Raw genomic sequence first — 25,525 nt, 5'->3', positions numbered from 1 at the left:
GTTTGGCATGGTGGCTCAGTGGTCAGCACTGCTGCCTCACAGCGCCAAGAACCTTGGACCTTTGTGGAGTTTGCACATTCTCCCTGTGTCTGCATGGGTTTCCTCCTATTTCTTCCCAAGTCCAAACATGTGCAGGTTAGGTGGACTGGCCATGTTAAAACGCCCATAGTGTCCAGGGATGTGCAGGTTAGGTGAATCAGCCAGGGAACATGTGGGGTTACATGGATAGGATGTGAATCTGGGTGGGATGCTGTTTGGAGGGTTGGTGTAGACTGAATGGCCCGAGCCCACACTGTAGGGATTCTATGATTCTACCAAGATAACTTCAAACATGATAAAAATGATATACATGAAAACATTTTCTTTCTCTATATTGTGATACAAGATGGATCAGCTCTTACCTTTTTCTGCAATTGCTCCTGGGCATCATCAGCACTTTCCTTCAGGGCCTGCTCTTTTATCTTTGTATCAAGCGCCTGCTCCTCTTCCTTCTCCTTTGCTAAACGTTTTTTCTTCAGTGCCATCGATCTGTTCAAACTATCACGGAATTCTTTCTGCTTTTGAGACTTCTCCTGTGCCAATCGCTCATCTTCTAACTTTGAAAGACGTTGTCTTTCTTTCTGTGACAAGTACAAAGCTCCAATAAGAGTTTTTTTTTGCTTATGGACATTTTTAAGGTCCTCAAAACTTTAGGAAGACCTTAAATGCAAACTCCCTCATCTGCTCCAGTGGATATCCAGTAAGAAAACACTGAACAGAATGATTAGTGGATATTGATCTGAAATGTCAAACTTGCTTTCCTCTACATGTGCTGCCTGAACTGCTAAAATATTTAAACATTTTCTGACCATGGTATTTTGTCAGCCTTGCAAGGAACCGGACATCTGTCATCCTATTATTAGGTCAGCCATGTCAAAGTGGATGGGGTTACAGCAAGGTTTTCCTACTGTTATTAAGTTGAAAGAGTGTATGTTCAGTTTAAGATAGAAAGTGTTTTCTGAATTTTAAAGTAAATTTAAAGTACAGCCAAAGCTGCCAAAATAAAACAGCTATGAGACAGGCTGTTTCAAAACAGATACATGTAACAATTGTCTATCTGAGTTTTGGCTGCTGTTCTGACAACTATTCAAATTTAACCAATTGATTTAAATTATGCCCAGGTTACTAAAAGGTAAAAACAATGACTGCAGATGCTGGAAACCAGATTCTAGATTAGAGTGGTCGCAGCATCCGAGGAGCAAGAAAATCGACATTTTGGGCAAAAGCCCTTCACTAAAACCCATTTGAATTTAAATTTATCGTATTGACAACATCGGAGCAACGAGAGGGAACAACGTTGGGGGTATAAAAAACGTAAGCATTTTGAGAGTTGGTCAGAGCAACTGCCATAGAGTCGGAGAGCTAACTGCCCACCTAACATCTTCTCTCAAAGAAATTTCAGAAGGCACCATCTCTCAAAAGGCACCGTTTCCTGTAAAAGCAGTACAAAGAAAGGTTACACAGGAAGCAGGGTCAGGAAGAAGAGGAAAGAAGGCTGAAGGGAGAGGAGAAGACTAACTGCATGGTTTTTGAGAAATTAAGTTAATGTAATGTTTAATAGTTGTGTTATTGGAGCAGCATGTTTATAGAGTTGGGGTCAGATAGTAATTAGTTAAGAAAAGGGGGATTGGATTTGTTAATAGTTTTTAGTGTTCACAAATAGAGTTAGAAAAATGCATTGTTATTTTACTTTAAATAGTTGAAATTGGGAGTTCTCTTTCAGTCAAACAGATTATGAGGCGAGGCTAGCTTTTCTGGGTGTTTGGTTTTAATTCCAGAGGGGTTTGAGCTCGTAACACTACATTAAGAGTTCCCATTTGCCTCGTGCATAAGTGACCCAACAGAAGCTTGAAGGTCATTATGCCAAGAGTGGAAGTGGTCATCACAGGCCAGGGGAGCACCTTTTAAGTGGTAAAAGTGTCTTTTAAGATATGTTTTACATTTGAAGAGGTGATGGGATGACTTCATGGGACTTTGGAGTGGTATATTTGTGCAATAACCTCACAAATACCAGCAATCACAATATATGCTGAAACTATAGCCTCCTAGTATCAGTGACAGAAGATTACCTTTTATTTTCATTCTTCTGTTAAAAAAAGTTTTTATGCCACAATATCTGGAGAGACAAATAAAATAACTTCAGTTTCACTCTGTGAAAATCGTCTGATTGGACTACCAAAAATCGATGAACCTCGACTTAGCTGCTTATTCAACCAGAGTAAATCAAGCAGCCTAGAGCAAAAATCAGCAGGGGACTATTTTGCTGAAACCATTAATTGTTTTACACTGTAACTTATTTCCAGTGGTGTAGATTAGAAAAACTAGCAGAATTTGCATATTCTCCCTGTGATTGTGTGGGTTTCCTCCAGGAGTTCTGGTTTCCTCCCACAGATTAGGTGGACTGAATTGCTCATAATGTCCAGGGATATGTAGGTTAAGTGGAAATGTGAGTTTATGGAGGTTGGAAAGGGGTTGGGTCTGGGTGTGATGTTCTTCAGAGGGTCAGTGTGAACTACCAAGGGCTGAATGGCCTGCTTCCACACAGTAGGGGTTCTATGATGCATAAGTGACCCTTACAAATTAATTTGGGAGTAAGATACTTGGTAGCCATCCCTTGCTGCTCTGACATGCAAGATATCAAATATAAATTGCAACCTTGTGAACTGGACATTCAGCATTGATAAATATCCAGAAAGCTTTGAAAAGGGCACATTATTAAACATTTTAACTATTTTTTATATTCTTCCACTGTTCTTTAAATCCTTATGCCAATTGCTATCCCTAACTGTTCACATTTTCCCCCATCTATGACTATTACTATCGTTAATGGGAGTTGTCCTATGTTTAGAAGAAGAGATACAGTAATGGGAATTGAACCCACCCTGTTGGCATCACCCTGGTCTGTAAAACAACAATCCAGCCAACTGAGCTAAACCAATTTCCCTCCCCCCACCCCCCTTACATATACACAAAGGTAGACAGGGAGTAAACAAGGGCATACTGGGTGAAGGGCAAGACTGGGAAAGCAGTTCAATGGACCCTGTTCACAGGTTCTGCAAAGATAACTCTTGTGCTGATCAGAATGCTGCTTCTTGATCTTCTTTCTGCAGCTGCTTTTGCTTGTTTGCAGGGGGGACAGTGACCAGTTCACATTTTCAAAAATGATCTGAAGTATTAAATCAAGGTCACAGCTTACAGCAACTGAAGGAAAACTAAACTAGGCTTAAACTGCTTTTGAGGACAGAGAAAGGTCCTGAGCTGGTGATGATCTGATGCCATTTCCTTATCTTGTTCACAGCTCTAAAGCTGTTCAGCTATCTGAGAACCAACCATACAAGCGTTTGCAGGCAGAAGGCCTTTGTCATCAATAACTGGTCACTAGTCCACAGGCCAATAAGCTGTTGTTACCAGCTAAATCTCCATGTATATAGCTCCTTGGCTACAGCTCTCCTGTAAACCACCGACTACAGCTTGAACCAGCAACTGTGTAAAGAGAATCTACAATGAGTGTCATAGAATCAAAGTTGTACAGCAAAGAAACAGATCCTTCGGTCAAACTCATGCGTGCTGACCAGATATCCTAAATTAATCTAGTCCCATTTGCCATCATTTGGCGAATATCCCTCCAAGCCCTTCCTATTCATGTACCAATCCAGATGTCTTTTAAATGTTGTAATTGTACCAGTTTACACCAGTTCCTCTGGCAGCTCATTGCATTCTGTGTGAAAAAGTTGCCCCTTAGGTCCCTTTTAAATCTTTCTCCTTTCATCTTGAACCTATGCCCTCCAGTTTTAGACTCCTCTACCCAGGGAAAAAGACCTTGGCTATTCACTCTATCCGCAGCCCTCATGATTTTATAAACCTCAGTAAAGTCATCTCTAGGCTCCATCACTCAGGGAAAATAGCCCCAGCCTATTCAGCATCTGCCTATAACTTAAACCGTCCAACCCGGCAACATCTTTGTAAGTCTTTTCCAAACCTTTTCAAGTTTAACAACATTTTTCCTAGAGTAGAGAGACCAGAATGAACGCAGTATTCCAAAGTGGCCTAAATAACGTTTTGTACAGCTGAAACGTGACATCCCACCTCCTATACTCAAAGCACTGACAATAAAGGGAAGTGTACTTAAATGCCTTCTTCACTACCCTGTCTACCTGTGACTCCACTTTTAAGGAACTATGAACCTTACCCCAAGGTCTCTTTGTTCAACAATACTTCCCAGGACCTTGCCATTAAGTGTACAAGTCCTGCCTTGATTTGCCCTATCAAAATGCAAAACCTCACATTTATCTAAATTAACTCCATCTGCCACTCCTCGGACCTTCAGCCCATCTGATCAAGGTCCCATTGTACTCGGAGGTAATCTTCTTGACTGTCCACATCACCACCAAATTTGGTGTCATCTGCATACTTACTAACCATAACCTCCTATACTCATATCCATATTATTTATCTAAATGACAAAAAGCAGTGGATTCAGCATTGATCCTTGCAACACACCACTGGTCACAGGCCTTCAGTCTGAAAAGCATTCTCCACCACTACCTTCCGTCTCCTGTATTCAAGCCAATTTTATATCCAAAGGCTAGCTCTCCCTTGATTCCAGGTGATCTAACCTTGCTAACAGGTCTACCCTGTGGAACCTTGTTGATTGTTTTGTTGAAGTCCACATAGACAACATCCACTGCTCTGCCTTCAATCTTCTTTGTCACTTCTTCAAAAAAACTCATTCAAGTTAGTGAGACACGATTTTCCATACATAAAGCCATGTTGACTATCCTTAATCAGTCCTTGCCTTAATTGCTTGCTATCACAAGTATGCAGTTATACCTCAGAAATCATTGGTTTTCAACATACTTCTTTTCTCATTTCAATCTACAATAAAAAATACAGTAAAATAAGACGACATGGTTTTTACAGTCACAACACACAGCCTCCACTTGAGTGATACAAAAGCATCCTTCAAGGGCAATTCCATTGTCATGCACTTGCAGTTATTTGCAATCATATCATTATGCTTATGAAATGCATACAGTGTCCAAATGTGAGGGATGCAAATGCTGGTCATAAGCAATCTTAACTATGTGTTTGTCATTGCAGATTGAAGATATTCATCGTTGTGACACAGAAATAATACTAATGTTCTTAGAAGAGACACTTGGGGTCACACAGCACAAAGCTAATGCAAAACCCCAAAAGCTACACGGGGCATGGAACAGATTACCTCTAAACTTGAATTATAAGTATAATTACAAGACACTCTTGAGACCTTCTTGAGAGATGTGGGACTGACTGGAAAGGGTTCATTACTCACGCAGCTCTTACAATCACCTATGCTTCTTTATGACACAATAGGTGCTGCACGGATCAGAATAAGATCCAACAAAAATATATCATGCACAGACACTCTCGGACCCTCCTTGTCAAACCGTTCCATGTCCCACTATTTGGGGGGACAGTGTGCTATGCCATCATTTGTGAGTGATGCAAATGCTGACTGTTATATTACAAAGATCCTGTGCTGTTTCTCATGTTCCCCACACAGGTCTGTTTGGAAGTGTTAAGATTCTGAAGGACAGTCCTATCGGAGTTGAAATGTTAACTGTTTCTCGTTCCATGGATGCTGCCAGACTTGCTGAGTATTTCCAGCATTTTCTATTTTAAATTCAGATTTTCAGCATCTGCAGTATTTTGCTTTTATTTCATTGCAAGTGTGACACAGTGGTCCAGCCGCATTTAGGGGTTATAATTGCTGTTACTGTGATGTAACGAAGGCCCAGGAGAAGTAACAGATACGACATAAAATCCAGGACCGGCAGCAAATAGATCCCGAATAGCCTCCACAAGAAGAGGCCACAGCTTAAGCTCTGATTAGGATGTGCAGGATGCACAGGAGAGCCAGAGTCTAATGTCCTAGATTCCATTTCCTCCAAATGAGCAAGGCACAGTGTTTCATGAGATGACAATATCCTTAGACACTATCAAAATAATATCAGGTGCTGGAGCAGAACCTGCGAATTGAAAGCGTGGGTGGCAATTTTATCCCAATGGCCACTGAGGTGACAGCTTCATTGAACTTTATGCAATGCTCATACATAGCTGTGTGGGATCTCTCAGTCATGCATTCGCAGACATCTTGAAGGCAAAATACTGCGGATGCTGGGAATCTGAAACAAACACAGAATGCTGGAGATACTCAGTAAATGCTCTTTGTGCCAGGTCACATCACTTCATCTTGCCTGTCAGAGGTAAGGTCTGAGGATGCAGCAGGATGGGCAGCAGAATCCATCAACATAGCAGGCATTTCCAATGAAGGGAGCATTAGGTTGACAGGCCCATTTCATAATGGAGCTGAGTTCATCAATAAAAAACGGTTTCATTCTATCAAGTGATCTGTAATTAACAATATTGCAAATTTGATTGAACATGAGGAGGTGACAAAAGTGTGTAGTTGAGATTAGTGCAGTTGATGTAGTTTATATGGATTTCAGCAAAGTCTTCAACAAGGTCTCACATGGGAGACTGATAAATAATGTAAAAATACATGGGATTCAGGGTAATTTGGCAAGTTGGATTCAAACTGTCTTAGTGATAGGAGACAGGGTGATGGTAGAAGGCTGTTTGTATGACTGGAGACTGGTGTCCAATATAATACACAGGGTTCAGTACTAGTGTCCCTTATGGTTTGTGATAAATATATAAATGAAATAGAAGAAAATTTGTGGGTATGATAAGTAAGTTTGTCAATAATTTGAAGATTGGTCTTGTGAGTGAGGAAGAAAGTCTTACATTATAGGAAGATATAGATGGATTGGTCAGATGGGCAGATCTGTGACAGATGAAGTTTAACCCTGATAAGGTGATACACTTTGAAAGAAGTAACAAGTCAAGAGAGTACTTAATGAATGACTGATGTGGAAGCTCAGAGGAAAATAGGAATGGTGGGATGCTTGTCCACAGATCCTCAAAAGCAGGAGGTCATGTTAATAAGGATAGTGAAGAAAGCATACAGGACACTTGCCTTTACCAGTCCTTGAACAGATTATAAGAGCAGGCAGGTTATGTTGGAGATGTACAGGATTTTGGGTAGACCACAGCTGGAGTAATGTGTGCAGTTCTGATCAATGTTTTACAGGAAGGATGTGATTGCATTGGACAGGGTGCAAAGGAGATGCACTAGTATGTTGCCTAGGATGAAGCTGTTTAGCCATGAAGAGAGGCTGGATAAGTTTGAATGGTTTTCTTTGGAACAGAGAAGACTGTGAGGCGGCCTGATAGAGGTGTATAAAATTATGAAGGGCATAGACAGGGTGGATGGAAAGCACTGCCTGGGAGGGTAGTAGAGATGGGAAACTTCACAACCTTTAAAAAAAACTTCAATGAACACTTGAAACATCAAAACATTCATGGCTATGGGCCAAGTGCTGGATGTACTATAGATTTAAAGACTCAATGGACTGAACAGCCACTTCTGTACTGTATAATTCTATCATTCTATATTTTCTTAGAGTGTGCCAGATCCTGGGTTCTACCATGATGACTATATCCTTGACAGCTTTAATGTTCCTGCTGTGTTCAATGGGTCAAATGCCTTATAAGGATGGGTGCTGAGGTTGTGACCATGGCTGATGATTCTGTTACATAACCTAATGATTGAACAAAGTGGAGCATGACAATCATGTTAATTCTTCAAGCAGGGCTATGGCAGAGCAAATGATAGGCTTATTTCATTCCTGATTCATCATTCCCGATGAAAGGCTTTTGCCCGAAACATCGATTCTCCTGCTCCTCGGATGCTGCCTGACCTGCTGTGCTTTTCCAGCACAACACTCTTGACTCTAATCTCAAACATCTCCAGTCCTCACTTTCACCTAGAACAGATGATAGGCCTATTGAAGTTGAGATTCCATAGGTTATCTGCTAGTAGTAGGGTTTTGGGGAAGGTGGAGAGATGGAGAGGGGGTTGGTTTACAGTTCAATTCAGACAAAGTGTGCTATATAATCCTGTGCTCTGCACAATAGGGTAAGCAAAGAGAAGATTTGATGGAGGCTGATGAGCTGGGAGAATGGGAGTAGTTATCTGAGAAGGAGGAAGAGGAAGGCACTAAGCAGGAGGAACACCTTCTCCAAGATAGAGTGCAGAAATGTCAGGTACTACAAGCCAGACACATGGTTCCAGTAAAGGACAGCTGGTGCAGTGATCATTCAATAACTGTAAAATTGTTGGTGCTTGAAAGCTTCTATTTAGTTGACTTCTGTTCACGTTTAGGGTTGGTGAAGAAAAGCAAATGGTTTGTAGTATTGAAGGCTCTCCTGTACGTGATGGTTCTACATTCTGGGGCTACAGTGAAATTGGGGCAGCAGTACTTTAGCGAGGATTATAAGATGAGATGAGACAAAGAACTGGTAAGCCTTTGGTGGGAGAATTGGATGAATATGGTGCCATAGGGATGTGGTACCCAGTTAATGCAGCAAGTTTGGGATGATTGCACAGGAAAGCTTGCTAGGATCTTGCAAGAATTGATAAAAATGATAGTCAGTTTTTGTTAAGATTCAGCCGAGGAACTCATTTCATTTTCAAGTGACACTTGCATTCAAACTTCCCTAGCTGTCAGAATGTAGCTGTCCTGTAGTTTGAAGAAGACAAAAACTTTCTACGAAGTCTCTTTTCAGTACTGAAATATACCTCATTCTCACAATAGTTGTGTGAAATTTACAATGGCTTAACAAGCATCAACGAATGAGGATGTTTATGGACAGTAACATTCGCTTTTAAAGTTGACTGGTCTGTTTCTGTGCTGTAAATTGTGCACAATTCTTCAGATTTACAGTGAGTGGAAATGTTTCTTATTGGTGAATTTCCTATACTTCGCAGAATCATTTTCCTTTATTAATGGATGAAAGCTCAGAAAGAAAAATATAAAGCAAATCTAACAAAAATTCTTCATTTTAGGCTCAAGATATTAAAAATATTTTAAAATGCCTTTTATAGGATACACAAGACTACCCTGAATACAAATGTCAGATAGATTCAGAAGATCCAAGGTTCAACTCCTGATCTGTACTGAATTAGCTAACTGGAGCAAGGCCATAGTAGAATAATATTCACTGAATCTGGATTAGGTAAGGAAAGGCAAGGCCATGGATCCCACTTCTGCATGTTATCAAGCGAGAAATCCATGCACGTGGAATGGATATTTCAAATAGTCAAATTGTCTTGAATGAAAATTACTAAGGTGAAGTAACAAAGTTCACCCAGTATTGGTGATTTTATTCAGCAAACAGCAACTGGCCTCGGAATTTGGCAGCAAAGACCTTCAAGATATGGGCTTCATAATTCAATGTAAGGACTATAACCCACAATCCTAATGTGCCAAAACCAAATTTCTAAGCCACCACCTTCAGGACAAGAAGGGAAAGAAATTGACATGAAGAACAAAAGAATTTGAGATTGAGAAAATAAATTAGAGAATTAGCATCTCAGATAATTGAGCTAAGAACAAGACAAAGAAGGAAGATAAACTGCTCGGTCATTTTATATTCTTTCCTTACCATCAACTTTGCCTCTTCTTTAATCAGCTGCTTCTGATCCATGCGTTTAGCATTAGCTTCTGCCATTTGTTCCAATACTGCAGCCAGGACTTCTTGCTGTTTCTCATGTTGCTCTTTCATTTCTTTCTCTGCCCTCTCCTCTTTGGCAAGTCGGTCCTTCTCCCACAACTCCTCAAAGATCTGTTCCTCTTCCTTTTGCTGATCCTGCAGTTTCTTGTTGAACTCTATTTGTGCCTTTCTATCCTTGACCAACTCTAGCACTCGCCGATGAGACAGCTTTGTCTGCAGCTCTTCACACTGTTCCCTAAAATACAGACAGAAATCAGTCATGGGTGAAATAGCAGAGTACTATAATGACACAATCTAAACTTTCTGAGAAAAATGGTTTGAATATGATATTGCAGTGGTTATCTTACTGAATCTATTGAAGGATTTCAGACTTCCCAATGAAAAGATTATGAATATATATACTTTGAAAGACTGTTATAAGAATGAAATGGACTCAGAAGCTCCAATTACTTGGTGTGGCCAACTTCAGAAAAAACAGAAGTTTGCAAAATGAGCTGATTTCTTTTGTATTTATCCACAAGATGAGGGCACTTCTGGCTAGGCCAGCTTTTATTACCTATCCCTAATTGCCCAGAAGGCAGTTAAGAGTCAGCCACATTGTTGTGGGTCTGGAGTCACATGCAGGCCAGATTAGGTAAGGATGGCAGTTTCCTTCCCTAAGGACATTAGTGAACCAGATGGGTTTTTCTGACAATCAACACTGGATTCACAGTCATCATTAGACTCCTAACTCTAGATCCTTCCTATTGGAAAGATGTTGTGAAACTTGAAAGGGTTCAGAAAAGATTTACAAGGATGTTGTCAGGATTGGAGGATTTGATCTACAGGGAGAGGCTGAACAGGCTGGGGCTGTTTTTCCTGGACTGTCGGAGGCTGAGGTGTGATCTTATAGATGTTTAAAAAATTATGAGGGGCATGGATAGGGTAAAGTCTTTTCCTTGGTATGGGGGAGTCCAGAACTAGAGGCCATAGGTTTAGGGTGAGAGGGGAAAGATATAAAAGAGACCTCAGGGACAACCTTTTCATTCAGAGGGTGGTAAGTGTATGGAATCAGTTGCCAGAGGAAGTTGTGGAGGCTGGTACAATTGCAACATTTAAAAGGCAACTGGATGGGTATATGAATAGGAAGGGTTTGGAGGGATATGGGCCAGGTGCTGGCAGGTGGGACTAAATTGGGTTGGGATATCTGGTCGGCATGGATGAGTTGGACTGAAGGGTCTGTTTCCATGCTGTATATCTCTATGACTCTATATTTATTGAATTCAAATTCCATTATCTGCTATGGCAGGATTTTTCCTGACAGTAGATTCCTGGTCAGCATTAGGCTCTTAATTCCAGATTATTTTTATTGAATTCAAATGCCACTATCTGCCATTGCAGGATTTGAATATGGATCATCAGAGTATTACCTGGGTCTCCAAATTAACAGTCCAACGATAATACCATTAGGCTTTGATTCTTACAGAGGATCATGCATATGTTTACAACAAGTTTTGCGAAATCAAAAGATGGGATGTGTCAGCAAAACCAACCCAAGTAAGAAATAACACTGTTAATGGCTGCAGAGAAAAAGCAAGAACTGCAGATCTCATCAGTTTTTGGTGTTCAGAGTTCCAAAACAACCCTATTTCATGTGATGATGACACTGTGAATTGTGCAGAAGAAAATATAAAGAACAGCACATTCCATCAGAGCATTCAGGAGAACCATAAGCAAACACAAGACAAGACAGCATAGAAACTGAACTTTCTTGTTCTCACAAGAACAACCAATCTTATCATTTATTTGTCTTGAGCTGCTTTTGCTAGGAAGCTAGTATTTTAGTTTTTAATTAATACCTTTGTACATCTATCACAAATAAATATATATTATTTATATGTAATAAAAAAAACTATAGCATTCTAGTTGATTTGTGTACTTTTGCATTCTGAACAAGAGGAAAATAGTTCATATTCTCTAATTCAGATGCGTGGACTAATAATCCAGGGCCTATGGGCAGAATTGTATGGGCATACAAGTCAGGTGACATGTAATCTTCCCTTCCTGCTGCCTACCTACTGGCCCCAGGAATGTCTTAATTTTTCTATGGAGGAGGGTGTAGGCCAGCCCGCCTTCACTCTTGCTCCAATTGGCAAAAAAAAGGGGATCTTCCTGCCTGGCCATTATTTTGCTGCCAGTGCCGAGACATCATGGATTGGGTCTGGGAGAAGATCAGGTATGAAAGGGTCCTCATGAGCCCACTTTCTGATTAAGATCCCCTCCCAAATCTTCCCACCCTCCTTCAGATGTTCTCACCATCCCTGCCCTTTTCAACCTGACCCCATTACTTTTACCACCCATGTACTGTCCAAGGGTGATCCCTCAGGTGCCTGCTGCAAGACCCTTACTGTTACCTGGTTTTGGTAACACTCATTGTCTGGGGACTACCTCTGGTCCTGCAGTGGTCACTGTTCCTGTTGTGTTTGCTGGAACAACACAGCTATCAACCAATTAGATTGGCTGCTAGCCATCTTATGCAGAAGCCCTGTATGCAGCCATGAATGCTTCACAAAGTGTTCATATTAGTGTACTGTGTTCCCAGTCAACGTCTGTGATGGCAGGGCAAGGTAATGTCTGAAAAATCTGCTATATGAGTTCAAATTCCTCTATGTCAATCTAAGAATTCAATTTTGTTTTAAAAATCTAGACATGCATTAATAAGAGTGACAATGAAGTTGCTGGTTTGTCATTAAAAAATCTTACAAAGTAGAATTTTTATTTGGGTGGTAATGTAAATTTGTTGTTATCCAACTGACCTGATATATAGTTCCACTCAAAATAAAAAGTGCAATCATTTTGTACTACTACTAAACTAGACAGGATTGAGGTTCACAGGAGGAGGTGTTAGCAAGTCTGGAAAGTGTGAAAATAGATAAATCCCCTGGGCCTTATGGAATTTATCCTAGGATTTTCTGGGAAGCCAGGGAGGAGATTGCAGATCTTTATGTCGTCATTGTCAACAGGAATAGTGCCAGAAGACTGGTGGGTAGCAAATGTTGTTTCCTTATTCATGAAGGGGAATAGAGACCCTGGTAATTATAGACCAGTGAGCCTTACTATGGTTGTGGGTAAGGTGTTGGAAAAGATTGTAAGAAATAGGATTTATAATCATCTGGAAAGGAATAAGTTGATTTGGGATAGTCAACATGGTTTTGTGAAGGGTAGTTAGTGCCTCACAAACCTTATGGAGTTCTTTGAGAAGGTTATGAGGGTAAAGCGGTTGATGTGGTGTATATGGATTTTAGTAAGCCATTTGTTAAGGTTCCCCATAGCAGGCTATTGCACAAGGGCTCCTGCCCAAAACGTTGATTTTCCTGCTTCTTGGATGCTGCTGGACCTGTTGTGCTTTTCCAGCACCACTCTAATCTTGACTCTATTGCACAAAATGCCGAGGCATGGGATTGAGGGTGATTTAGCATTTTGTATCAGAAATTTGCTAGCTGAAAGAAGACAGAGGGTGATAGTTAATGGGAAATGTTCATCCTGGAGTTCAGTTACTAGTGGTATACTGCAAGGATCTGTTTTGGGGCCACTGCTGTTTGTCATTTTTATAAATGACCTGGATGAGAACATAGAAGGATGGGTTAGTAAATTTGTGGATGACACTAAGGTTGGTAGAGTTGTGGAAAGTGCCAAAGAATGTTCTAGGTTACAGAAGGACATAGATAAGCGCAGAGCTGCACTGAGAGGTGGCAAATCGAGTTTAATGCAGAAAAGTGTGTGAGGTGATTCACTTTGGAAGGAGTAACAGGAATGCAGAGTGAGGAGGTAAGATGGTAAGATTCTTGGTAGCGTAGATGAGCAGAGAGATCTCGGTGTCCATGTACATTGATCCCTGAAAGTTACCACCCAGGTGGATAGGGTTGTTAAGGAGGCATACGGCATGTTAGCTTTTATGAGTAGAGGGATTCAGTTTAGGAGCCATGAGGCCACACTTGGAGTATTGTGTAAAGTTCTGGTTGCTGTATTATAGGAACCATGAGGTCATGCTGCAGCTGTACAAAACTCAGATGCGCTTGGAGTATTGCGTATAGTTCTCGTCACCGCATTATAGGAAGGATAGCGTCAATGTTACCTGGTATGGAGGGAAGGTCTTATGAGGAAAGGCTGAGGGACTTGAGGCTGTTTTCGTTAGACAGAAGATTGAGAGGTGACTTAATTAAGACATAGAAGATAATCAGAGGGTTAGATAGGTGGACAGTGAGAGCCTTTTTTCTCGGATGGTGACAGCTGGCACGAAGGTACATAGCTTTAAATTGAGGGGTGATAGATATAGGACAGGTGACAGAGGTAGTTTCTTTACTCAGAGAGTAGTAGGGGCATGGAACACACTGCCTGCAACAGTAGTAGTCTTGCCAATTTTAAGGGCATTTAAATTAGATAAACATATGAATGAAAATAGAATAGTGTAGGTTAAATGGGTTTCAGATTTGTTCCACAGGTTGGCACAACATCGAGGGCCGAAGGGCCTGTATTGCACTGTAATGTTCTTGACAAACTATGGAAAGAAACCGTTATCCTGACCTGACCTGCACATTACTCTATTCCCACACCAGTGGTGACCAGCAGCAGCCTCCCCTCAGGTCTACAAACAATACAGTCAAGACTATTCAGCAAAGTTGTTGGTAGCATCCTCCAGCAGTTCTTCTCAGGATCACTGGTCTGGTTACACCTGGCACCAGGGAAGAAATACATCATTCTGATTTCTCGCTGTCAGCCACAGAAAATGTGTGTCTGACAAAAGAATGCCCATCCTCATTTTAAGGGCAACTTAATTCTGCATAGACAATAAACCAAAAGAACTGCAACTGCTAGAAATCTGAAAAAGAAAACAAAAATTGCTGAAAAATCTCAACAGAACTGAAGAATCTCAACAGTCACTGGACCCAAAATGTTAACTCTTGTTTCTCTCTGCAGGTGGTGCCAAATCTGTTAAGATTTTCCAGCAATTTATGTTTCTCTTAATTCTGCACAAGATACCTCAGGAAGGCATTAGGTTTCTATTTTGTGCCTTTTTTGTTTGTTTGTAGGACACGGATACTGGTTTTGTGGAAGGAAAGGGCATTCGTTTGTCAGACACACATTTTCTGAGGCTGACAGCGAGAAATCAGAATGATGTGTTTCTTCCCTGTGCCAGGATCAAGGATATCTCAGAGAGAGTGCAGAATATTCTCAAAAGTGGAGAGGTCATTGTATACATTGGAACTAATGACATAGGAAGGGAAAAGGATGAAATTCTGAAGGGAGAATATAGGAAGTTCTGCAGGAATTTAAAAAGAAAGTCCTTGAGGGTAGTAATATCTGGATTACTCCCGATGTTACGAGCTAGTGAGGGTAGGAATAGGAGGTTAGAGCAGATGAATGCATGGCTGAGGAGCTGGTGCATGGGAGAAGGGTTCACATTTTTGGATCATTGGAATCTAGTGTAAAAATGACTTGTATAAGAAGTATGGATTGCATCTGAATTGGAGGGGGACTAATGTACGGCCATGGAGATTTGCGAGAGCTACTAGGCAGGATTTAAACTAGTAAGGTGGGGGCGCTGGAATCTAGGGAGATAGTGAGGAAAGAGATCATTCTGAGACTGGTACAATTGGGGAAAAGGTGAAAGACAAGCAGTCAGGACAGGCAGGAACAAAGCAAAGAACAAGGTAGGATTGATAAATTAAACTGCATTTATTTCAATGCAAGAGGCCTAACAGGGGAGGCAGATGAACTCAGGGCATGGTTAGGAACATGGGACTGGGATACCGTAGCTATTACAGAGACTTGGCTCAGGATGGACAGGACTGGCAGCTTAATGATCCAGGATACAAATGCTATAGAAAGAAAGGGGGGGCAAAAGAGGAGGGGGAGCGGCGTTTTTTAAATGGATAACATTTTGGCTATATGTAGGGAAGATATTCCTGTACTACAGACACCTCAGTAGTCAGCAGGAAATTGAGAAACAAATTTGTGGGGAGATCTCAGTTATCCTAAGAATAATTGGGTGGTTATGGCAGGAGATTTCAACTTTCCAAACATAGACTGGGACTGTCATAGTATTAAGGGTTTAGATGGACAGGAATTTGTTAGGTATGTACAAGAAAATTTTCTGATTCAATATGTACAAAGGGTGCAAGACTTGACCTACTCTTGGGAAATAAGGCAGGGCAAGTGACTGAGGTGTCAGTGGAAGAGCACTTTTGGGCCAGCGCCCATATTATATTAGTGATGGAAAAGGATAGACAGGATCTAAGAGTTAAAGTTCTAAATTGGAGGAAGGCCAATTTTGACAGTATTAGGCAAGAACTTTCAAAAGTTGATTGGGGCTGGATGTTGGCAGTTAAAGGGACGGCTGACAAATGGGAAGCCTTCCAAAGCAAGATAATGAGAGTTCAGAAACAATATGTTATATTAGAGTAAAAGGCAAGGTTGGTAGGTATAGGGAATGCTGGATGACTGGAGAAATTAAGGTTTTGGTCAAGAAAAAGAAGGAAGCATATGTCATGGTCGACTGATTAGCAAAGTTAGATCACATGGAATACAGGGAGAAATAGCCATTTTGATACAGAACTGGCTCAAATGTAGAAGGCAGAGAGTGGTGGTGGAGGGGTTGCTTTTCAGACTGGAGGCCTGTGATCAGAAGAGTGCCACAAGGATCGGTGCTGGGTCAACTGGTTTTTGTCATTTATATAAATGACTTGGATGTGAACATAGATAGTAAGTATGCAGATGACACCAAAATTGGAGGTATAGTGGACAGCGAAGGAGGTTACATCAGAGTACAATGGGATCTTGATCAGACGGGCCAGTGGGGTGAGGAGAGGCAGATGGAGCTTAATTTACATAAATGTGAGGTTTCTGCATTTTGGTAGGGTAAATCAGGGCAGAACTTATACACTTAATGGTAAGATCTTGGGGAGTGCTGCTGGACAGAGAGACCTTGGAGTGCAGGTTCATAGTTCCTTGAAAGTAGAGTCGCAGGTAGATAGCATAGTGAAGAAGGCATTTAGTATAAGAGTTCGGAGGTCACTGTGTGGCCATACAGGACATTGGTTAAGCTACTTTTAGAATAGTGTGCACAATTCTGGTCTTCCTCCTACAGGAAGAATGTTGCCAAGGTTGGAGGGTTTGAGCTATAGGGAGATGCTGAATAGGCTGGGGCTATTTTCCATGGAGTGTCAGAAGCTGAGGGGTGACCTTATAGGTTTATAAAATCATGACAGGCATGAATAGGGTAAATAGACAAGGCATTTTTCCTGAGTTGGGGAATCTGGAACGAGAGGACATAGGCTTAGGGTGAGAGGGGGAAGATTTAAAAGAGACTTCAGGTGCAACTTTTTCACGCAAAGGGTGGTGTGTGTGTATGGAATAAGCTGCTAGAGGAGGTGGTGGAGGCTGGTACAATTACAATATTTAAAAGGCATCTGGATGGGTACATGAATAGGAAGGGTTTAGAGGCATATGGGTAAAATGCTGGCAAAAGGGACTACATTAGTTCGGATATCTGGTCAGTATGCATGAGTTGGGCTGAAAGGTCTGTTTCTGTGCTGTAAATTTTTATGACTCCCTGACTCTAATTTATTGGAGTTCTTTGAAGAGGTAATGTATTATTGATAAAGGGGAACCAATGGATGTATTTACATTTTCAGAAAAAATGTAATGAAGTGCCATATCAAAGATTACTGCGGAAAATACAAGCTCATGGTCTGGGGGAGCATCCTTGGTTAAAGGAACAGAGGTATGGTTGCTGATGACACAAAGACAGATAAATTGTGAAGAGGACATAACAAAGGGACAAAAAGACACAGATATGTTAAGTGAATGATAAAAATCTGGAAAAAGGAATATATTTTGGCCAGAATACTAAAAAAGAAACACATTATTCTAAATGGTGAGAGATTACAGAGTTCTGAAATGCAGAGGATTCTTGGTGTACAAACATTAGTACATAGATACAGCATGTAAAAAGGAAAGTCTGTAGAATGGTTTCATTTATAGTGAGGTAAAGTGAATACTAAAGTAGGGAGGTTTTCCTTGATTTATACAGGGCATTGGTGAAACATCTGGAGTACTATGCACAGTATTGGTTACCTGATTGTGGCATAGAAGTGGGTGCGAGTGAGAGATGGTATGAAGGGCGATGGGACCTAATTTAACAAAAATGTAGCAAAATACCTGGAATGAAGTGCCAAAGAATTGATGTGCACCTTATAAACAGACCACAAAAGGCACTTGGCAGCCCCTATGCTTGTTTCTGATGTCTTGGGGCAGCAGGCCCAACTCTATTCAACACCCTTATCTGCTCGCACAGGAATGTTGGTGCTCTAGACACAAGTGACATGCCACATATTCAAATTAAGTATGTAAATCTTTAGGTAAATGGCTTAAAATAGTGAATCTAAAAGCAGAGAATCATAGACCTACATGGAAACAGATCCTTCAGTCCAACTCTTCCATACTGACCAGATATCCTAAATTAATTTGGTTCCATTTTCTAGCACTTGGTCCATATCCCTCTAAACCCTTCCTATTCATATGCCCATCTAGGTGCCTAATTGTATCAGCCTCCAACCACTTCCTCTGGCAGCTCATTCCATACCTGCACCACCCTCTGCATGAAAAAGTTGCACCTTAGGTCCCTATTAAACCTTCCACCTCTCACCCTAAACCTATGCTCTCTAGTTTTGGACACTCCTATCCTCAGGAAAAGAAGTGAGCTATTCACCCTGTTTATGACCCTCATAATTTTATAAACCTCTATAGGGTCACCCCTCAGCCTCCTATGCTCTGTAAAATAGCCACAGCCCATTCAGCCTCTCCCTATAGCTCAAACCCTCCAACCATGGCAACATCCTTCTAAATCTTTTCTGAACCCTTTCAAGTTCACAACATTTGTCCTGTAGCAGGGAGACCAGAATTGAATGCAGTATTTCCGGAGTACTTATACACTTAATGGCATGGTCCTGGGGAGTATTGGCCAGTGCACTGAGTGTAGGAGTTGGGAAGTCATGTGGCAGCTGTACAGAACATTGGTTAGGCCACTTTTGGAATAATGTGTGCAATTCTGGTCTCCCTCCTATCAGAAGGATGTTGTGAAACTTGAGAGGGTTCATAAAAGATTTACAGGGATGTTGCCAAGGGTTGGAGGATTTGAGTTATAGGTTCAGGCCGAATAGGCTGAATCATCGGCGGCTGAAGGGTGACCTTATAGAGGTTCATAAAAATGTGAGGGGCATGGATAGGGGAAATAGACAAGTCCTTTTCCCTGGGAAGAGGGAGCCCAAAACTAGAGGGGATAGGTTTAGGATGAGAGAGTAATTTTTTTAAAAGAGACCTGAGGGACATTATTTTCACACAGAGATTGGTGTGTGTATGGAATGAGCTGCCAGAGGCATTTGAAAGGCATCTGGGTGGGTATATGAATAGGAAGGATTTAGAGGGATATGGGTCAAGTTCTGGCAAATAGGACTAGATTAGTTTAGAATATCTGGTCGGTATGGACGAGTTGGACTGAAAGGTCTATTTTCATGTGATATATCTCTAATGACGCTGTGACTCTAAATGGCCTAACCAATGTCCTGTGCAGCTGCAACGTGATCTGCCAACTCCTATACTCAACATACTGACCAATAAAGGAAAGCATACCAAATGCCTTCTTCACTATCCTGTTTACCTGTGACTCCAAGAAACCTGCACTCCAAGGTTTCTTTGTTCAGCAAACCTCCCCAGGATCTTGCCAGTAAGTGTATAAATCCTGCCTTAATTTGTCTTTCCAAAATGGAGCATCACACATTTATCTAAATTAAACTCCATCTGCCACTCCTTGGCCCATTCACCCATCTGATCAAGGTTCTGTTGTACTCTAAGGTCACCCTCTTCGCTGTCCAGTACACCTCCAATTTTGGTGTCATCTGCTGACTGCCTAATCATACCTTCTATGTTCTAAAGGAGAGATTAGATGTGTCACTGCAGTCTCCCATCATTAGAAACTCTCAGTTACATTAATAATACCAATGAACTCCATGATTTATACTGAATTTTAGCATTCTCATTTATCCCATTCTCTTCATTTCATTGTGTTTTAAGTGGATTTTCAAGTTTGCACAAAAGCTGGATTTCCTGATAAAAATCATGGATAAATTGCTCAATTCCAGAGTTTAGACCAATATAAAAAAGTTACCTGAACTGTTGATCAAGTTTTTCTGCAACCAACTTTTGTCGTTCTTGCTCCCGTTTTATCTTCAAGTCTTTTACGTGCTGTCTCATTTTTGCCTGTCGTTCCAAAGGTGTTTCTCCCAAAAGGGACAGTTGATTCATGTAATCCTTTTCTTCAGCTTCCAGAAGATCTCGTAGCCTGAAATGATCAAAAAACTTACATTTAAAGGATTTTAAAGGGCTTATTGGCCTTTCCAAATGCTATTGAAAACAGGTTTCATGAATAGAAATTTGTATCCATTGTAGAAGAGCTTTACACCACATACAGTATGCCAATGATAATTTAAAGCAGTTATGCATAAACAAATGCAAGTTGATCTACACAAGTTAACCTTCACTTAAACAATTTTGACTAAATGAAAGAAAATGATTCAAAACTCATCAAAATCATGGGTCAAACTGAGAATCTTCAAAGTGATGAGCTGATGGAGATTAGGAAGACAATTCCAATGCCCCTGAAATACAGGCATTTGGAACTCCAAGAGAAAAAGATAAATACGAGGTGCTGCATTTTGGGAAAGCAAATTTTTGCAGGACTCTTACACTTAATGGTAAGGTCCTGGAGTGTTGCTGAACAAAGAGACCGTGGAGTGCAGCTTCAGAGCTCCTTGAAAGTGGAGTCGCAGGTAGATACGATAGTGAAGAAGGTGTTTGGTATGCTTTCCTTTATTGGTCAGAGTACTGAGTACAGGAGTTGGGAGATCATGTTGCGGCTGTACAGGACATTGGTTAGGCCACTGTTGGAACACTGTGTACAATTCTAGTCTCCTTCCTGTTGGAAAGATGTTATCATCGAGATGCCCAGCATGGAAACAGACCCTTCGATCCAACCCGTCCATGCCGACCAAATATCACAACCCAATCTAGTCCCACCTGCCTGCACCCGGCCCATACCCCTCCAAACCCTTCCATATACCCATCCAAATGCCTTTTAAATGTTGCAATTGTACCAGCTTCCACCACATCCTCTGGCAGCTCATTCCATACACTCACCACTCTCTGCGTGAAAATGTTACCCCTTAGGTCTCTTTTATATCTTTCCCCTCTCACCCTAAACCTATGCCCTCTAGTTCTGGACTCCCCGACCCCAGGGAAAAGACTTTGTCTATTTATCCTATCTATGCCCCTCATAATTTTGTAAACCTCTATAAGGTCACCCCTCAGCCTCCGACGCTCCAGGGAAAACAGCCCCAGCCTGTTCAGCCTCACCCCAGAGCTCAGATCGTCCAACCCTGGCAACATCCTTGTAAATCTTTTCTGAACCCTTTCAAGTTTCACACCATCTTTCCGATAGCAAGGAGACCAGAATTGCACGCAATATTCCAACAGTGGCCCAACCAATGTCCTGTACAGCCGCAACATGACCTCCCAACTCCTGTACTCAATACTCTGACCAATAAAGGAAAGCATACCAAATGCCTTCTTCACTATGCTATCTACCTGCGACTCCACTTTCAAGGAGCTATGAACCTGCACTCCAAGGTCTCTTTGTTCAGCAACACTCCCTAGGACCTTACCATTAAGTGTATAAGTCCTGCTAAGATTTGCTTTCTCAAAATGCAGCACCTCGCATTTACCTGAATTAAACTCCATCTGCCACTTCTCAGCCCATTGGCCCATCTGGTCCAGATCCTGTTGTAATCTGAGGTAACCCTCTTCGCTGTCCACTACACCTCCAATTTTGGTGTCATCTACAAACTTACTAACTGTACCTCTTATGCTCGCATCCAAATCATTTATGTAAATGACAAAACATAGAGGGCCCAGCACCGATTTTTATGGCATTCCACTGGTCACAGGCCTCCAGTCTGAAAAACAACCCTCCATCACCACCCTCTGTCTTCTACCTTTGAGCCAGTTCTGTATCCAAATGGCTAGTTCTCCCTGTATTCCATGAGGTCGAACCTTGCTAATCAGTCTCCCATGGGGAACCTTGTCGAATGCCTTACTGAAGTCCATATAGATCACATCTACTGCTCTGCCCTCATCAATCTTCTTTGTTTCTTCTTCAAAAAACTCAATCAAGTTGTGAAACTTCAAAGGGTTCATAAGCCAATGTTGGTGGATTTGAGCTATCTGAAAAGGCTGCACAGGCTGGGGCTGTTTTTCCTGGAGCATCGGAGGCTGAGGGGTGACCTTATATAGAGTTTACAAAATCATGAGGGGCATGGACAGGCTAAATAGACAAAGTCTTTTCCCTGAGGTGAGGGAGTCCACAACTAGAAGGCATAGGCTTAGGGTGAGAGGGGAAAGATATAAAAGAGACCTAGAGGCAACGTTTTCACCCATAGGGTGGTACTTGTATAGAATGAGCTGCCAGAGGAAGTGGTGGAGGCTCGTATAATTGCAACATTTAAAAGGCGTTTGGATGGGTATATGAATAGCATGGATGGATTGGACCGAAGGGTCTGTTTCTGTGCTGTACATCTCTATGACTTTATGACACTAAGACTGGAAGAGGCGGAATGGAAAGACAGGGAAGATGGTAGGGACAGTCATAGAAATATTACAAAGTTAGAGGTGAACAGGGCCTTGGTTAAATCAGGGATGTGAATTTTATGTTGGAAGCATTTGGAACGAGGAATCACATTCAGTCAGCAAGGACAGGGATGATACGTATGGAAGAGGAGAATAGGATGTGAGCAGTAGAGTTTTGGATGGGCCACAGTTTACAGACAATGAAATATTGGTGATTGGCCAGACAGCATGGGAGTCTCAGGTTGACAAAGGCATGTATGAGTCTTTCTGCAGGAAATGAGCTGAGGCAAAGCACAAGCTTTCACAGTGCTGCTCCTTCATCAGGTAGCTCGTCTGAAGATGAAGAAGCGCTCCGAAAGCTTATACTTCTAAATAAACCTGTGGACTATAACCTGGTGTTGTGTGATTTTTAACTGTGAGATGAAGTGGGTGAGCTTTAGACAAAGAGGATATGATCGGATGCTTAGCTTCAGAGTGAACAGGATTTCAAGACTGTAATAAAGGATGGAATCAGTGGGAATCTTGGTGTCCAGTTAAAGAAAATTATAGCTCATTTATGACTGGCTGTTAAGCAAGCAATCTGAAAACACAGAGGAAGTGGAATTGAGAAGAGAAATAACAGGTAGAACTGGGTGTTTTTGGCATACACGTGGAACCTAATCCAATGTTTGTATCTGATTCAATTTTAAAAAGGAAGTCTAAGATAGACCCTTGTGCTAATAGTGATAGAGGTAATAGGAAAGGAAAACATTGTTGGAATGCTTTGGTTAAGGATGGATGGATAAGGTAGAACCAAGTGATGGCTGTTCTATTGAGTTGAACAACAGCTCCCGTTTTTTTGACAGTAGCTGTTGGTAATAGGTTCATAGACCTCTGTTACACAGAAGGAGGCCATTTGGCCGATCATGTCTGCTCTGGCCAACAAAGAACTGACCACACTGATTCCATTTTCCAGTTCTTGGCTCATAGCCCAGGAAGCCATGGCAACATAACTGAACAATCTCCTCACTCTCCTCTTACTTTCCACCTCTTACCTTAAATCTATGCCTCCTGATTATTGACCACCCTACTATTAGAAGTACCTTCTTATCTGAAATAAATCCACGAAGGCCAGTATCGTGTCACCAAGACACTCTTTATTTATGCATGCATAGAACATGACTGGCCCAGCTGGCACAGAGCCAGCTCCAAGAGTGAGCATAGCCCAATATGCTTGTTTATATCTGACAGCCAGGACTCCCTGATTAACAAGGTTAACAGTTCCAATCAAGGAATTAAGAGATCCACCTGCCTGACATAATTCCAATCATTACATTATCCACCCTATCTATCCCTTCATAATCTTCACACCTCTATCAGGTCCCCTCTCAACTGCTCCATGGAAAACAAGCCCAGCCTATCCAATCATTCCTCATAGCTCAGACCCTCCAGGCAACATTCTAGTAAATCTCCTCTGCACCAAACATTATGCAATTATAAGCTTCCTATAGTGTGGTGACTAGAATTGCACACAGTATTCCCAGTTGTGGCCCAACCAACATTTTATATAATTTTAGCATAACTTCCTCGCTCTTGTATTCTGTGCATCAGCTACCCATGTATCCTATGATAACTGCAGGGATCTATGGCAATGAACACCAAATTTGCTTTGATTTGCAGAGTTTCCAGAGTTTTACTCTACCTCTCACAGAGTAATTTCTTTCCCTGTTATTCCTTGCAAAGTGCATTCCCTCCTACCTTTTTCAGTGCTCTGCCCAGTAGACCATTTCAGTGATATATTCCTATAGATTACCGCTCTCCTCCTCACTATGTACCAACATATCAATTTTAGTGTTTTCTGTGAATATCTTGATCAAACCCCCTACATTGCAGTGCAAATCATTAAATGTATAAATGGCATAACCAGCAAGGGCCCCAGCACCAAGCCCTGCAGATGCTTATGTAAAACAGACCTCCAGTCACAGAAACATTCTCTAACATCACCCTCTGTTTCCTGCCTCTCAACCACTTTTGGATCCAATATACCATTTTGCTTAGGACCACATGGGCTCTTACGTTTTTGATCAGTCTGCAATGAAGACCTAATCAATGTTGTCCATGTTGATCACATCAAATGCATATTCTCACAAACACTCCCGATTACCAAAACTTTGATCATATTTGTCAAATTAACTTCCCTTAACAAATCCTGGTTTACTATTCCTTAATCCATTTCTCTCCAAGTATAGTATTCAGATGACATTTACTTCACCCTATTTCACTCTCCATTGTTCTATTTCTTTCTTAGTCTCATGAAGTGTTGGTCCCCACATTCACCGAGGTTCATTTGCCCCACGGAACTTGTAATCAGCTTGCATAGCCAGAAGTCTGTGGCTCAAATATTTTTCAAACTGAAGGGGGATGAAAATTGCAATTCATAAGACATATCACAAAGTACTCTGCCCCACAAATTCTGGCCTAAAAGTGTCCATATCATACAAGGGATTAGATTTACCAACCAAATGCACTGCATTAGATTACTGAAGAATCTATTGTTCATAGAATAGGAAGCTATTAGCCACCAAACTGCTTACTCTTCAACTAATTGCAATTTCTAGCATTATGTGAAAAGGATCAACTTCATTTTTATTCATTCATTAATAAGCGTGTGCCTGGCTACACTAGCATCTGTTGGCCAACCCTAAGTTCGCTGGAGAAGATGGTAGTGAGCTGTTTTGTTGAACTGCTGTAGTTCTTAGATTTCAGGGGCACCTAAACTGCAATTAGGAAGGGCATTCCAGATATAAATGTCCTCCTAGTACATTTCTTCATCGCTCACTTCATGCTGTGAAATATGGGTATGTACTTCTCTACTAAAATTAAAATGGTTGAGAAGAGAATTTTGTAGGTGATCACTATTTTTCCAATATGGTCCAAACTCTCATATAATAAAGTACTACTTTAAAATGTTTTGGCTACAGATTCATATTTTAAGGAGATTATTTTTATAAAATGATGTAAATTCCTGTAAAGAACCAAAATACTGTACATGTTGGAAATCTGAAGTAAAATAGAAAATGCTAGAAATACATGGGTAGATAGGCAGGAGGTTGGAAGAACATAGCAAGCCAGGCAGTATTAGGAGGTGGAGAAGTCAACGTTTCGGGTG

General features: G+C 41.3%; 1 protein-coding gene across 1 annotated transcript in view; it reads right to left on the bottom strand.

Moving 5' to 3' along the window:
- Window positions 1-25,525, bottom strand: part of cfap53 (cilia and flagella associated protein 53) — a 46,332-nt gene that overhangs the window by 9,760 nt on the left and 11,047 nt on the right. Inside the window, exons 3-5 of the mRNA XM_043701200.2 lie at window positions 19,865-20,038; window positions 9,592-9,895; window positions 402-620 (exon numbers count right to left, since the gene is read on the bottom strand). Of these exons, the coding sequence (XP_043557135.2) occupies window positions 402-620; window positions 9,592-9,895; window positions 19,865-20,038 (697 nt within the window). The remainder of the gene's footprint in view (window positions 1-401; window positions 621-9,591; window positions 9,896-19,864; window positions 20,039-25,525) is intronic.

This window comes from Chiloscyllium plagiosum, unplaced genomic scaffold, assembly GCF_037043375.1.
Source record: "Chiloscyllium plagiosum isolate Xiang-an unplaced genomic scaffold, Cpla_swu_hap1 HiC_scaffold_1, whole genome shotgun sequence".
NCBI classification, from domain to species: Eukaryota; Metazoa; Chordata; class Chondrichthyes; order Orectolobiformes; family Hemiscylliidae; genus Chiloscyllium; species Chiloscyllium plagiosum.
This window is presented reverse-complemented; position numbering and strand designations above follow the sequence as displayed.